The 15,922-nt window shown below is 49.2% G+C and overlaps 4 protein-coding genes across 4 annotated transcripts; 2 read left to right on the top strand and 2 right to left on the bottom strand.

Annotated features, from left to right (window-relative positions):
* Positions 1-1,144: 1,144 nt before the first annotated feature.
* N7537_006253 (uncharacterized protein) lies at positions 1,145-3,700 on the bottom strand (the record flags this gene model as incomplete). The annotated part of the gene is made up of 6 exons (XM_056897310.1): positions 1,145-1,977; positions 2,033-2,688; positions 2,745-3,282; positions 3,352-3,552; positions 3,604-3,632; positions 3,681-3,700. The coding sequence occupies 6 exons, from the start codon at positions 3,698-3,700 to the stop codon at positions 1,145-1,147; spliced, it is 2,277 nt and encodes a 758-aa protein (XP_056753095.1).
* Positions 3,701-4,352: 652 nt separating this feature from the next.
* N7537_006254 (uncharacterized protein) lies at positions 4,353-8,014 on the bottom strand (the record flags this gene model as incomplete). The annotated part of the gene is made up of 2 exons (XM_056897311.1): positions 4,353-4,588; positions 4,651-8,014. The coding sequence occupies 2 exons, from the start codon at positions 8,012-8,014 to the stop codon at positions 4,353-4,355; spliced, it is 3,600 nt and encodes a 1,199-aa protein (XP_056753096.1).
* A 776-nt stretch (positions 8,015-8,790) lies between these two features.
* On the top strand, positions 8,791-11,888 carry N7537_006255 (FACT complex subunit POB3; the record flags this gene model as incomplete). Its single annotated transcript, XM_056897312.1, has 8 exons — positions 8,791-8,798; positions 9,750-9,875; positions 9,925-10,147; positions 10,203-10,966; positions 11,016-11,147; positions 11,206-11,439; positions 11,491-11,563; positions 11,619-11,888. The coding sequence occupies 8 exons, from the start codon at positions 8,791-8,793 to the stop codon at positions 11,886-11,888; spliced, it is 1,830 nt and encodes a 609-aa protein (XP_056753097.1).
* An 877-nt stretch (positions 11,889-12,765) lies between these two features.
* aspB (septin AspB) lies at positions 12,766-14,347 on the top strand (the record flags this gene model as incomplete). Its single annotated transcript, XM_056897313.1, has 4 exons — positions 12,766-12,769; positions 12,846-13,136; positions 13,187-13,653; positions 13,712-14,347. The coding sequence occupies 4 exons, from the start codon at positions 12,766-12,768 to the stop codon at positions 14,345-14,347; spliced, it is 1,398 nt and encodes a 465-aa protein (XP_056753098.1).
* Between the last annotated feature and the right edge of the window lie 1,575 nt (positions 14,348-15,922).

Consider the following 15,922-nt stretch of genomic DNA (forward strand, 5'->3'; position numbering starts at 1 on the left):
CAACTCTTAAATTCGAGTGCTATAAACCCCCTCTTTCCACCCCCCCCCCCCCCCCTGCTGCACCTCCGCCAGACTTTCCATTCTCCATCCTCCATTCCGGAAAAAGATCCCCAGAATCCTACCCAACACGAAATATGTACGGGATAAGCGGTAATAGTAACCCGAGATATTCTCGTAGCCGTGTAGATCCTGAATAATGTCGGATCTGGAGAGACGTGATTCGGATAACTTGCCCCCCAGAACCCCGGATGGGTAAATCAGTGGGGGCAAGTGGATTCCGTGACACCATAGTCAACGGAAAACCTGCAACGTTGGGTGTTGGGGTTTAGTTTTAGGGCTGGAGCGGTGGGTTAGGGTAGTGTTAAGAGATTAAGAAGAGGTTGGGGATATTTTGGTGTGTTAGTGAGTGTGTTATCTTGTGACCCCCGAAGGACTTTTGTGGTTCTTTGTTACACTAGAATTGCTGAGCAACCAAAGAGTAGATAATGATCGAATCAGCCTAGAAAAGTTCGAATAATTACTGGAATATACCTGGATAATATGGATAATGTATGGAGTACTCCGCACTCCGTGCAGGGTTTGGCGTCATATGCAGAACTCAGAGGCAACTAACCCGAAGCTGCAGAATCAAATGAGGAAAGGTTCTCGACCCTGAATTCGCTAATATTCCTGGTTTCTTCTTCTTTAAAATCCATTTGCCTACTTTATTGTTATACTACATACACTGCACATTGTACCGAGTACACTTGCACTATACTATGATTACTATAAAAGAGGCTCACGGGTATCATGATCATTACTCATGTCTCCGGCATTCGTCACACCGTGTGAGGGCCACATCCCCCGCATGAGTGACGAGAATACCTAGTTATTTGGCGACAAGCCATCCCTCAACATGGCATGGCGTGTTGGTGGTGACAGGACTCAAATGCATAGTCACAATTCGACGCCAGCCGGCACATTACTCTGCACTCCATGACCCTCAAAATGATCTCATCGGTCCAATACAGGTCCGACCAAGGAGGGACCAGGTACCATACAGTGAGGGTGGTTGCCGAGCCCGCGACAACCCTTCCACTCTAGACGATATATCTAGTTCACAGGCTGAAACCCATTTCTTATGAAAACAAGGTATCCTCAAGCCTCAGGAACCGGAAGAACCAGGCGATCGGGTCGAACTCTCATCCCACCCCCACTCCTTCAGCAACTGCTGCACACGGTACTCAGTCGCCCAGCCCAAATCAGACTCGATACTCCTCAACAAACGCACAGTAGTGCGGCGTTCGCGCGGGTCAGTTAGACACTGCCCGCTAACAAAGAGCGGCTGTAGCGAATTGATCCTGACGCTTCCATCCGGGCGGGAGAGACCGATACCCACGATCTCGCGGCTGTGGAATGCGATCTCTGACTCGATCGAGCGGTATGACTGGAGGCGGAGCGTGATCGTGCTCCGACGGCTGGTGGACTCGTGTGGCTTGTTAATGAGCAGCAGAATGCGCGCCATGTGGTAATGTTGCATGGCGGAGGCGCACATAGGCAGACTGTACCAGATTTCCTGCAGGGTGGACATGTCTTCGATTTCGTTGCGCGCGCGATGATGTGTGAGATTGGATGGGTCCATTCGCGCGCAGGGCTGGAATGTCTCTGGGATCCCGTTGTACCATGCGTCGAGCTCGGATTCGAGCCTGTACCACCGCTCCAGGAGGACTTGTTGTGACACGCCTAGGGGTCCTGGCACGGATCGGTGGTCGGTTAGGTGCACATTGTCGCCGGAGCTTATGAAGTTGACTATCTTGGACATTATCCAGACTAGGCCGTTACTAATTAGGTCTTCTTTCATTATATCTTCGCCTTCCGGGTATCCTGCAGCGCCTGTGTTGCTGGCGCGGATGAAGCCCGCGTTGTCGATGAGTAGACCTGCTTCGGTCCAGAGGACTGTGTCGTCTGTGTTCAGTCTTGTATGGCATTCATTGATGACTTCTTCCTGTCAGCGGAGTTTTGGAGGAACCATTCGTTGGGAGAAAACACTCACATGCAGCTAAATAGTCTTGCCGCGCGAAATTCCAAAATGTCGCCCTCCGAGCCTTGGAAAGACCTGACTTCTTAGGTGTCTGCGTTTGGTATGAGCCCTCTCCCGGAGATGCACGCTGCTCAAGAGGCATCATGCCCACTTCAGCGACATCAAGCAACGACTTCACGCCACTCAAATGACGATTCCACGCAGGGCCTGCCGCATCGAGGAACTCATACACAGATAGAATGGCTGTCGCCGCGAGCACCTCATCGGATTGAACTCCATGCGAGAGCCGACTACCAGAAACCCGTCTGCGGCGCTTACGTGGGTTATCCGAATCTACAGAAAGCTCGGCAGCCTGCCATTGACCGAAAGCCTCGGGGGTGCTCAATGGAGGTGGACCCTCTGCATCAGGTTGCAGCTCTTTCATTAACAGCTGGATGGCCTTTTCATAATACTTAGCCCCATACCATGCGAAGTCGGGGTCTTTGTCAGGCCACAGTTCCATAGCAGCTTGCTGCGTGCAGACTCCACCTACCGATGCCTTGGCACCTTTGACTCGGCCTAGCTGTTTGGCGGAATATGCGCAGGCGGCGAATTTCAAGAGAGGGTTGGTTCTTGCTCGCACTGGGACGTATGAAGCGAAATATGTCCCTAGGTCAAAGAGATCCATCCTGCGGATATCAGCGTTACTCAATAGTTACACATCAGCGCATGGGAGAAAACATACCACAGTCCTGGTCCTTCCGAGTAATGTCGCAGAAGAAAAGCGGTCTCGAAATCGGTCTCTGAATTATCGTCTGGTGGGTGATTCATGAGGCTCATTTGACTCATATGGCTCATGCTTCTCTGTGAAGTTGCCGGTCTTGATGGCAGTGCAGTGTTCCGGTCAGAGAGTTGCATACTGGGGTCGATGGAGGGGGACATCGAATGCGAGGGGTTGAGGAGGAAATTAATATTGGTATTGTTGCTGGTGGATGCCAGCGACATGGAGGGTGAAGCCGGGGGTATAGCGGTACTACGTCGTGGGTTTGGAGAGGTATAGGAGGTACTATCGGAGACCGAGTGGTCTAGGGAAGAATAAGGGAGGCGATCGTGCGTTGCGACCGCCGACAAGGCTTCCAATCCCTGTGTCTCAGCATCGCTCGTTCGAGAGCCTCCACTGCCCCATCTGTAATTCGGGGAGTCTGTCTGTGCTGCGATGCTCGGATCTACCAGTGAGGCTTCGAGGTCGTCGGCATATGGATCGGAGTTGTCGACAAAAATTACTGCGGAAAATGTGAGCTACCGTTCAACAAAAACCCAGACCCAACCAGTATGTCCTAGTGGTGCCATACCATGTTTGGGAACATCCAGCCACACACTATCCTTGTCAAAGGTGTTTTTATACGAATAGAACCCGTTGAGACTCCCCCGGCCATCAGGGGAGTTCCGGTTCATCGACGCGTTCTGTTGATGGCGGAAAACTACTCCTTCGCTCGGACGACATTCTCGGCCACCTTTGCGACACTGTGAACATTCTGGTTTTTCTTCATCGCCTATAAGTTATTTAGTCAGGCAATCAAACGGTCGAGAGAACAGATCCCTACATTTAAGCTTTCGTGTTCGACACGTTAAGCTGGGTCACGTCAGCAATGTACCACAACAGTTGGGCGCATAAACTTACCAGCCGGTTCGTGATCGCATACCGAAATGGCATGAATGCGACGCAGTAACAACATCCGAGGTAGAGAAAGTGGTCGGGGTTGAGTTTGGGGAAACGAAAACCTGGAGATCGACTTGCGGGGAGAGACCAGGTGACCTGGGGCCCCCACACAAATAACCTGAGTCAGACAAGGGCTGTGCTCCGGAGGTCATGTGCTCAGATGTGATTGAGTGAAAATTGGCCTAGCGGACTTTTTTCCCCCGACATATCTACATATTGCTATCTTAGTATAAATACGTATTTCTTGAATATATCTCCATCAGCAAAAGGGTATTGTATTAATTGTTGTGTCCACGAACGAAGCATGGCTATCTACATATCTCCAACCTCCCTAGCAACACCCATCCACTCAAGTAGGAATTAAATCGCTGAAAAGCATATGGTACATCAACACAGAGGCATATTCACAATAGAGAGATCAAAGAATGTATCGGCCACAAGGAACCAGGGGAAAAAAAGAAAGTTTGAAGATATATCGCGATATGGCCGGCGCGAAAACAAACAAAAGCGAATAGAACAAAAGACATTAAGGACGGCTGGGTATAGCAACGTTGCTTCTGATAAAAACAAAGCAAAAACGGTAGCCTCCAAGAAAATCAGAGGCGTTAAGTGTTTTTGGAGCGAAAGGGGACATTAAAGGGCCGGGGCACCCGGGTTAGGCTGGTGCAGCGAGTTGAAGAGGTACTCGGGCGGCACACGCTGCATGTCGGATGGTCGATCGGTGCCGAAGGTTTGAGGGGCAGCGGCGTAGCCCTGGCGGCGGCGCTGTACCTTGTTCAGGATGACACCGGCTAGGACAATGAGGAAGACGCAGCCGAGAGCACAGCAGAAAGCTACCAAGACTGCGATGCCATTGGAGTGATGTTTTGCTAGGTTGGCAAGTCAGTATTGAGCCCTGTCAAGTCAAGAACAAAAGGTCAGGTAAACTCACCGTTAGTCGTGTAAGGGTTTTTGTTCTCGGAGAAGAACTGCGACATGCTGCCCGGCTGGCCATCGGCTTTCTGGGAAAGGATGAATGGAGTGATGTGGGTTCCATTGTAGAGCGCCGCTGACGCATGTCCGAAGTCCGGAATCACAAGCGAACCCATGATCAACAACGTCTGGTCGTTGCTCAACAGGGAGGCCGCGGAATGATCATGGCGGAGAGGAAGAAGCTCTAGACCACGAATGACCGTACCCTCCGCGAAAAGATTTCCGGGGGATAGGAAATTGGAACCGTCGTAGCTTACGAAGAAAGCCGACCCATTGGTCGCAGTACCCCCAAGCCAGAACTTTGACAGATCTGCACTAGAAGCAGTAAACGTAGTGACATTTCCGGGGAGATCCGACTGGGACGCTCCAGAAAAGGCGGTCCATTTTTCAGCTTTCGCGTCGTAGATAGCAATCGAGGTCTTGTTTCCACCCACATTAAGGTCGCCCACAGCCATCAGCTTATTTTGACTGGCCCAATGAAGGTCAATCACGGTGCCACTCAGGGACGAGCCAGGTTGATCCCATTCGCCGCTGGTGGCATCCATATAGCAGACAGAATTACATGGGAACTGCCCGACACCTTCAAAGTTACCTCCAAAGTAGATATCGGACGAGCTCGGACGATTGACAACAGCATTGACCGAAACATTCGAGCCTGTGAAAACCGGCTGCGTCTGTGAGAACTCATTCTTGTCCAGGTCGTAAATGATAAGACCTTGCAGAGTGGCACGACCGATGCTTCCGGTGACGTTTCCACCCGCATAGAGGGTATCGTTATGCACAAGCATTGAAACAAATGTTGAGTTACTGTCAACACCCTGAGGCAGACCTGAGATCTTCTCATTGGTGCCGTTGAGGATGGCAATGTTTTCAATGGTTGATCCATTGCTGCCAGCGGCAGCGAAATGCCCACCGTAGATGGTGAGATTGCGGCCCGAACCGGTATCATAGGCACCGGTGATCAGACCAGTGCTGGACTTTTGGTGGTTAACCTTCATCGACAGAGGAATGAGTTGCAAATCATTGGGGTGTAGCAGTGATACCGCACCACCGGCGATGATACCATTGGTGGCAAGGTTGCCTGCCAGAATGAGCGTACTGTTGTATGAAGCAACACTTGAGAGTTGACCACCGAACTGCATCTGTGTAACATTTATGTTCTGGAGCCAGTCCTTGTGAGAAGGGACCCAAATGGCGAAACCAGCAACAGATACCGCGGGGTTCCCGTTGGAAGCAACAATCTGGTCGAAGTCGCCGCTCACGGCAAGGATGGTTTCGTTAATAGCAGTTGATGCATTCAATTCAACAGGCCAAATCGAATTGACAGGACCGTTCAGTCCTGCCCCGAGGGCCGACCACTCTTTGGAAGAGTATGAGTATGCCGCAATGTGTTTGAGGCCGTTTGAACCTGTGTCTGAGGTATCTGTGAAGCGACCTCCAACGTACAGGATATTGTCAAGGGTGGCCATTGCTAGTACTGGAGAGTTCAATCCAGAGCCGGGCATTGCTGTGACATTGCCATCCTTAATCGACATGATGTGGTGAATCTTGTTGTCTGAGAAGTTGCCAGCGACATAGATCACATCATCATGCTCCTTGATGATTGAGATTGTTGCGTTGTGGTCAAGTGAAGTCCCCGCTTTATTGATGTCCGACTTTGTAAGATCCGAGGTTTCCGTCTTGGAGGTCGGATCATAGTCGTATAGTCCATTCAGACCGCCAGTGCTGGAGAGAAGTTCAAATCGAACACGAGACGCAACAATGGTGATATCTCCCTGACCGTCCTTGGCCCGCAGTGTAACTTTTGGTCGGAAGGAGTCACTGTTGGCATCAACGTACCCAGTATAGAATGTGTCATACTTGTCGTAGCGGTTGGTCTGGTAGAAATATGATGGATCGGGCTGGTTGGAGTTAGATCCACTCGAAAGGGTAGCCGTGACATTAACGATGCCCCGTGAGCTGCAAGAGTTGTCCTGGGTGCAGCCGGGCGTATATAACTTGATGGTATAGTTGCCGGATTTCTTAACGTCAGGCTCGAAGGTGACGGATGTAGTCGAGGCATCAGAGTCAGTCACCTTTGCAGACACATACCCAGACTCGACAGTCCAAGAACCGGTGCGCGTTGACTTGGCAGGGTATTCAATGCCTGAGCATGTCGGTTCGTTGTATTGATCGACAGCGTATGTTAGGATTTGATCTTGGAAGACTTCAATGCCATTCAGGCCAGCTCCTTGTCCGTACCAACTAAGAAATTCAATCTGGAGTCCCTGCATACCAACAGGATTAACCATGGTGAATTCACGATATTTTTCAGTCGTGTTACTGGAAAGCGGACAGGACGAGTCACAGCTAGTCTTTTTTCCTGACTCGTCGGTGTAAGTCAGATTCATGATACCATTGTCGGGGAGCGCTCGAAGTAAAAAGGTCTTGGTGCCGCGTCCATCCAAATGAGTGTTGTAAAGGCGGATTTTGGTTGGGAAAAAGTCGAAACCGAGGTCTGCTCTCCAAAATCCCGGCGCATAATCATGTAGAAGATAGGTCTTGCCTTTGGCATCCTCCCCGTTTGTCGAGCAAATGATATTACGAGGATCGGAGTAGCCGTCCAAAGAGGAGTCTGCATCGGATGTGACGGTCGCATTTTGAAGGTTGAGAATTTGTCTTTCGTTTGAGGAGCTAGTGGTGTTTCCCAAGGCATCGAATGATCCTCCAAAGATGATATGGCCATCGTCAGCCTTCAAAATCGAGCTGACAGGACCATTCAGGCCCTTGAATGGAAGATCAGTCCAGCCATCGTCAGGCGCCCACGCGATGGCGTTAGTCGTGTTGTCGTGGGTGAATTTTCCTCCAACGTAGACCCGGTTAGTGTCCTGATCGCAAGTCACGGCCGCTACCGAGCCCGAAAGGCCCGACAAGGCAGTAACTTTGCTGGTATTCGGGTCGAAGAGAGCAGCACCGGGCGAATCGACTCCGCCCAGGCTAGTGAAGTTACCACCGACAAATATCCCCGCGAATTTTCCATCCTTTTGGGTGAAGGGGCACATTGCCTTGATTTGCGCATTGGCGGACGAAAGATTTGTGAGAATGCCGTTCGGTAGTGGGGTCAGAAGGGCTTGAGTGCCATCAGGAATTGATTCGGTCTGTTCCTTATACTGATAAAGGGAGACGCCATCGAAATCACCAGTTATTGATACCCGTCCCAGCGAGGTCAGGTCCAGTTCCGGAACGGAGACTGACTCGAATGACAGGGCGTTGAGAGTCGGTAAAAGCGCAAGAAGCGAGGGCCAGCCGGCCGCCGCGGGCCCAAACAATGAAGAGATCCTCATTGTCGTGGGAGCGACGACGGGCAAGAGAAGTGTAGTTGACCAGTTGAAATGGCTGAAGCGAGTGTGGGCAGACTAGACAGGGTTGTGCTGTCTAGGGAATTCAGGGAGGCCGTCAGGCCGCAACGCGTGGCGAAAAGAACGTGATAAGGAATGTGGCATAAAAAAAAGAGAATTTAAAAGCGAGGGAATGTAAATGAATGAATCATGCTCGAGACCGAAGCCTCACTGCATTTGAGTATTAACGAATGACTGGATATGAAGGTGAAGGGAACCCAGGGGAAGACCCAGTTTGCTTGTTTTTCGAAATTGAAATGGTAATACTTTAAATTACACCTCCCAAATTAAAAATACAGCGACCACCACGCTAATGCACTTCACGACTCACATATAACCAATAGGAATGAATATTCCCAGCCTCCCGTTTAAATAGTGGGTACCCATGGGCCGTGGGTGTGATATTGAATGTCTTGCTGTTGACAAGGATAGTAACATGTACCACTAACTAGTATTGGAAAGAGAAAAGGTATCTACAATTGAGGGTTCTGTTGTTTGTCAAGCAAATTCTCATATTGGACAATATTTACTAGTCTTGCCTGCAAATTATTAGGGCAAGGGGATCTTGGTAAATTGACGATCTACCGTCGTACGGCTAATTTGCCGGTAATGACGATGATGTACAAAATGGTTAGCACTGCCCTTATCTCCTGTGAAGTCACATCCCTTTTACCCCTTTTGATATATCAAAAGTGTTGATGTCATTTCGATGTCTGTCTACAATGTACATGTATACTCCCCTAACTACAGATGTATCTATATAATGTATCGGTAGATCGATCCGTATTAATATAGTCTTAGAATTCCATCGTACACCAACGTTGAGCTAAACCACCAAGTGGATCCCAAGATTTTGTCGCAGAAATGATCCAGAGCCCCGCGGTGTTTCGCTTAAATATAGAATCAGGCTCCACGATCTGGTTCGGTCTGCGTAGAACACACGCAATCCTTCGGGGCATACGTCGTATGTGAATATTTGGTTCCCTCAGAATCCACATTAACATATACCGCCTGTATACCAGGCAGTGTAATATGTCTACCTACAGCATAGTTTGTAGCCCTGGAGGTTCATAGGTGTACGTAATCCATGGAGTTTATGCTATAATCGAGGTAGTAAGGAGGTTATACAAGATTGCAAAGGAAGAAAATTACGCTTGCTTCATAGACCTGACACCTCTAAATTCTAGAAGATTTCCTGTTCGATACATACTAGTAGTATTCTTCGTCTCAACTCATTCAACACCTAAAATAAACAACCTTGAGAGAGTCGTCTAGGGGCCTAACGAGTAAAATGATATGGGTTGCAATAAAATATGACTTGATCGTCTAGCAACTACCAGTGCAACGGCCAGCTGGGTGATGACTGATGATTTTAAATAATTATGATTGACTTCCAAGGTTTCTCTCTTCAATGACCAATGCGTTTCAAGAATATATAACCAGCTCAACTACTCTATATTCAAATGGAGCTCACTGAATCTGAATAAAAATTGTAAGACTAATGTTTAGAAATCGAAACTTGAATGATCCTTCAGAATACCAAACCAAAAAGCAAATAGAGAATACATGGATGCTCAACATGCTCTTAGTCGCCTCAGGCATTTACGCTAAACGCTTTTTGGCTGAAGTGGCCTCCCTACGGCGCGCCGCAACGCGAACTCCAGAAACCGAAATCTTAAAGCTTTCAACCCAGCTTGCCCTCATCCCTCACCTACCTTTCTCATCTGTTTTCTCGCCATTTTACACCTCTTACTTCTGCAACTTCTCCCTTTAACTGCCGCAATCTTACATCTACAAGCTCCATCATGTAAGATTTTTCGCAGTGCTTCTCATGCCTGGCACTGACCATCCTACAGGGAGAGCTTCGACAACATCTACCTAGACCTCTCAAAGCAGCCTGGAAAATGCAAGCTTGCTGAAAGTGGTCTCGGCTGGCGCCCGTCCGGCGGCGGCGATACTTTCACGCTCGATAGCAGCAACATCGGCGCAGCCCACTGGAGTCGCGCTGCGAAAGGCTTTGAGCTGAAGATCCTATCGCGGTCATCTGGAGTAATTCAACTGGATGGATTTGATCAAGAGGTATACCCCATCGAGAATCTTGCGACCATCGACCTACAGACTGACAACCCAAAAGGACCTTGAGCGACTGAGCAAAGCATTCAAGATTTGGTACGGCATTAACGTGGAGACCCGCGAGCACGCTCTGCGAGGATGGAACTGGGGCAAGGCAGAATTCACAAAAGCAGAGTTGGCCTTTAATGTCCAAAACCGACCCGCCTTCGAGGTCCCTTATTCCGAAATCTCAAACACCAACCTGGCTGGAAGAAACGAGGTCGCCGTTGAATTTTCCCTCCCCGCCGGCGACGGAAACGATGCAGTGACAAAGCCTGGAAGCACAAAGAACCGAGGCCGCAAGGCTGCTGCAGGCCCCGACGAGTTGGTTGAAATGCGATTCTACATCCCCGGAACGGCCACGAAGAAGGAGAAGGCGGAAGGTGCCGAAGGCGCTGAGGGCGAGGAAGAAGACAACGAGGAAGAGGCTGAGGAGCAGAATGCTGCCAATCTCTTCTATGAGACGCTTATGGACAAGGCCGAGATTGGAGACGTCGCCGGTGATACCTTTGCCACTTTCCTGGATGTTCTTCACCTTACGCCCAGAGGTCGCTTCGATATTGATATGTACGAATCATCTTTCCGGTTGCGCGGAAAGACATACGACTACAAGATTCAATATTCGGCCATTAAGAAATTCTTCCTCCTTCCCAAGAATGACGATACCCACACTCTTATTGTGCTTGGTCTTGATCCCCCTCTGCGACAGGGTCAGACCCGTTATCCTTTCCTGGTTATGCAGCTGAAGCTGGACGAAGAGATTAGCCTGGAGATGAACATGACTGAGTCGGTTTCCCTGCGCCTGTGTCTGATTGACCAACTAACAACCATCTAGGGATATCTTGAAAAGTCAGTACAAGGACAGGCTGCAGCCCCACTACGAAGAACCAATCCACCAAGTCGTCACCAAGGTCTTCCGTGGCTTATCTGGAAAGAAGGTCATTATGCCTTCCAAGGATTTCTCCAGGTCAGTAACTGCCAGCCTATCTTTGCAACCCCATGGCATATTGCTAACATGCCCATAGCCACCACGGTCACCAAGGCGTCAAGTGTTCAATCAAGGCCAACGAGGGTCTTCTGTACTTCTTGGATAAGAGTCTCATGTTTGTTCCCAAACCCGCGACCTACATTCAAATGGAGAACATCGCGATTGTCACAATGTCGCGTGTTGGAGGCGCTGTTTCCGCCAGCCGAACCTTCGACATCACTGTTAGCCTGAAGGGTGGATTGGGTGAGCACCAATTTAGCAACATCAACCGGTAAGTACCCCGAATATTTTATTGCTTCCGGCGATATTCTGACATGAACAGTGAGGAGCAAAAATCCCTCGAGGACTTTTTCAAGGCTAAGAACATCCGCATCAAAAACGAGATGGCCGAAGAGGTACGTGGACTATGATTCCTTGATTCGTTAATACCAATGTTAATTTATTTCCTAGGCTGCTGGACTTATTGCTGCTGCCCTTGACAACGATGCCATGGGCTCCAGTGATGACGAAGCACGACCTGATCGCGGGTCAGCCGATGAGGATGAGTCGTCAGTTGACGAAGACTTTGCTGGTTCTTCGGAATCTGATGTGGCCGAGGAGTTCGACTCAGATCATGAGAGCAGTGGTGATAGCGATGAGGAGATGGGCGATGCTTCCGATGGAGGGGACGACAAGCAGGAGGACGAGCGTCCGAAGAAGAAGACCAAAACGGCTAATTAGGTGTACAGCTAGTTTTAAAATATCCAAGCCTCTTCTAGTAATACATACGATGTTTTATAGTCCAATGTTATCTTCCTGGTATAGTGGAGCTCACGTGAGCTGGTGATTGGCGGGACCAATTCTGGGGCTTCTTAACCCCTGACCTCAGGAGAAGAGATATCTGGCAAGTACATAAGTACACATGCATGTAGACGAGTGGCTTCCGAGCAATCCCCATTGCCAGGAAATACCATCTTCCTAGTTCGAAATAAAACTGCAGTCCTATTTGCTTAGAGCCATGCGAGCTGCAATCACGAGCAATTTACGGTGTTTTACAGTGTACAAAGTAAATAAAGTAGCAAAGACCCGGAATATAGATAAAATAGAATCAATTAAAGCAGAGAATGCAAAGAAAGCAACGAAAGAAAAAAAAATTCAATCAGATATAATAGATATTTATTAGATATATAATAGATAAACGACCAGTCTAAATTCAAAATTGTATAGTTGAACACATCAGGTGTTTTCTACGCGGGTCGATCCAAACTAACTCCAGAATAGCTGGTCCCCCGACAACCTCCCCCCTTTCTTTCCCAGACTGGCAGAGTCAACCTCCTTCTCTCCATCCCTCTCCTCTTTCGTTTCATTTTGTTCCTTATCCTCTTCTTTTCTTTTCCTCGTCTCTCGCTTCTGGCCAATTTACTCAAGCCCCCCCCCCCCTTTTTTTTTGGAAAGAACGATTCCAGGTACATCCCCCCCCCCCCCTGCTCCCCAAATTTTTTTTCCTCTATCGCGACAATTCGACCCCACTGAAGATTAGGAAAGGCAACTGATGACATTCATCATCTAGGGGATCTTAATTCACGGTTTTACATATCCTAAATCCCAGGTTTTCGCAATGTGTAAGCTATCCCAGCCGGTGATCAGGAGACACAGTCTCGAGGCTCTTCCCCAGACAAGATGCTGATAAGTTTGAAGCTTCACCACCTGCGAGCAGCTCCCCCGTCGCGTCTCCGGTCGCGTCCCGGGACTCTGCCACTCCCCACAGCGGCCTGGAGTCGCCTTTTGTCGAGCGCAGCAACCCCATGGGCTCCGGTATCGCCCAGACTGTCACCTCCCGCGACCCCAAGGCCGCAGCTCAGGCCGCCACTGACATGAAGAACGTCGTCCGCCGCAAGTTGACTGGCTACGTCGGCTTCGCCAACCTGCCCAACCAGTGGCACCGTAAGAGTGTCCGCAAGGGCTTCAACTTCAATGTCATGGTCGTCGGTAAGTTAGACAGGTGATAACATTCCATGAACCATGCTCATATCCACCAGGTGAATCTGGTCTCGGAAAGTCCACCCTCGTGAACACCCTGTTCAACACCTCGCTCTACCCCCCGAAGGAGCGCACCGGCCCTAATGCCGATATCATCCCCAAGACCGTGTCTATCCAGTCGACCAGCGCCGACATTGAGGAGAACGGCGTGCGTCTCCGCCTAAGCGTGATTGATACCCCCGGCTTCGGTGACTTTGTCAACAACGATGACTCCTGGCGCCCAATCGTCGAGAACATCGAGCAGCGCTACGACACCTACCTGGAGGCCGAGAACAAGGTCAACCGCAGCAACATTGTCGACAACCGCATCCACGCCTGTGTCTACTTCATTCAGCCTACCGGCCACTCCCTGAAGCCCCTGGACATTGAGGTGATGCGCCGCCTGCACACCAAGGTCAACCTGATCCCCGTCATTGCCAAGGCTGATACCTTGACCGACGAGGAAGTTACCCTTTTCAAGCAGCGTGTATGTTTTTGGAATCCCTTTTTGATTCGATTGAAATTGTGGATACTGACTCTTCTAGATCCTTGCCGATATCGAACAACACTCCCTCCAGATCTTCGAAGGCCCCCGCTACGAGCTTGACGATGAGGAGACCATTGCTGAGAACCAAGAGATCATGTCCAAGGTTCCCTTCGCCGTTGTTGGTGCCAACTCCGAGGTGACCACTGCTGACGGTCGTCGTGTCCGTGGCCGTAGCTACCCCTGGGGTATCATCGAGGTCGACAACGAGGAGCACTGCGACTTTGTCAAGCTGCGCCAGATGCTGATCCGCACCCACATGGAGGAGCTCAAGGAGCACACCAACAACTTCCTGTACGAAAACTACCGGTCCGACAAGCTCACCCTGATGGGTGTTGCCCAGGACCCCAGCGTCTTCAAGGAGGTCAACCCTGCCGTCAAGCAGGAGGAGGAGCGCACCCTGCACGAGCAGAAGCTGGCCAAGATGGAAGCCGAAATGAAGATGGTCTTCCAGCAGAAGGTCGCCGAAAAAGAAAGCAAGCTCAAACAGAGCGAAGACGAACTCTATGCCCGACATCGCGAGATGAAGGATCAGCTAGATCGCCAACGCGGAGAACTCGAGGAGAAGAAGGGTCGCCTCGAGACCGGACGCCCCGTCGAAGAGAAGGGCAAGCGAAAGGGCTTCTCGCTTCGCTAATGTCCATGTCCCTCCCATTGCTTTTGCCTCTGCCTATACTTCTGGCAACTAACTGATCCCACTCTCATTCCCTTTTTTTTCCTTACACTTTTCACCCATCACACTCCCTCACCATCCCATAACGCAACTGCTTTCTCACTGGATGGGCCCACGCACCGAAAAAAAGAATGGGGTTTTTTTTCTTACCGATTGATTGATAATACGATCCTGCGAGGGTCAGCCTGAGACCTTTCACTTCTTGTGATGTACTTTTTGCTACGCCATATCTTGTCTTGCCACTTTTCCGTGTGCCCTATTACCCGCTCATTTCGTCTATTTTCTTAGTGTTTGGGACATTTGGTTGTTCGCCGCCTGTCCGTGTGTTAGTCAATTCAGCGCTTCAGCTTTAAGACTTTGCAGTTCAAGTAAATGGTAGATAGTACAATTTAATTTTCGGATGTATGCGGTAGCTTGTGTACAAAGTAGGCAACAGACATCACCCTCCCTCGAGTCTGCAAGTACCGGGGTATTCTTCTTGTGCTTGGTGTTTGTCCATATTGATTGAATCGACAATGATATCATCAACCTAACTAAGCAAGGAAAGAGAAGTAGGGGAAGATAGGGAAGATAGGGCGATTCTCCTCATTATATATATATATATATTGTAGCACAACAGTACATAAAATGTTATGTTGTATAAACCCGAGAGCCTGAGGTTATTAATATTACATATATATATATAACATAGTGGTGGAATGGCAATGTATATATAGCAGCGTTAGTGTCATCATTATTAAGTGCATTTTATAAAAGAGACATGGCTAAATTCCGGTCATATATGACTAGAAAGCCCCCCATCCGGAGCCTTAGCCTCTTTCTAGAAGAGGGATACCGAAGACAATAACAGAAGAGCGTAAATGAGACTAGAGGCAAACATACCAGTCTACTATATTTTGACTTCCAACTTGAGTGTTACCCGCGCATGATATGGCTTGGCCAGAAACGGCCTTCTCGCGGTATTTTAACGGCCAGTTCCCAAGGATCCTCTATCCGAGAGCGGACAAGGATGATGACATGGGAAGTTTTAAAAGGACAACGCGCTATACCCCTATCGTTGAATTGACCAGCTCATTTAAACCACGGTTTTATATAGTAAATTTGGCTCAATTAAACATCTTGATACGATAGACTCGCTTTAGCGGCGATTATAAGTCACTTGAACCTACTCTATAATAAAATGCCTACATCTTAGAGCGCTCCTGAGAGAGAAAGTAGCTTTGCTATAGAGACAACCAACTTCTCCTGCATGTCGACGAGCCAGCCTTCTTCGAGGGTTCCTTATTCTAACTCAAAGCGATCTAGATTGCAGCAAGTTTCAACCCTCTCAGATATTTCCAAGTCAGCGTATATATATATGATTAAAGTGACAAGACTCCAATGCACTATCTAAAAGGTCACCGATAACTATATACAAAAGAGATGAGTGCGAAATGAATCTGCGTCGTAGAGTTCTGGTAAAACGGTGAGCCATCAGCAGGACTGATACGTTCATCATCAGACACTTGAGTCACTCCTACTCCTACTATGTAGCGGGAG

This window comes from Penicillium hordei (assembly GCF_028827395.1).
Source record: "Penicillium hordei strain IBT 12815 chromosome Unknown utg000003l_segment0_segment0, whole genome shotgun sequence".
Lineage (NCBI taxonomy): Eukaryota > Fungi > Ascomycota > Eurotiomycetes > Eurotiales > Aspergillaceae > Penicillium > Penicillium hordei.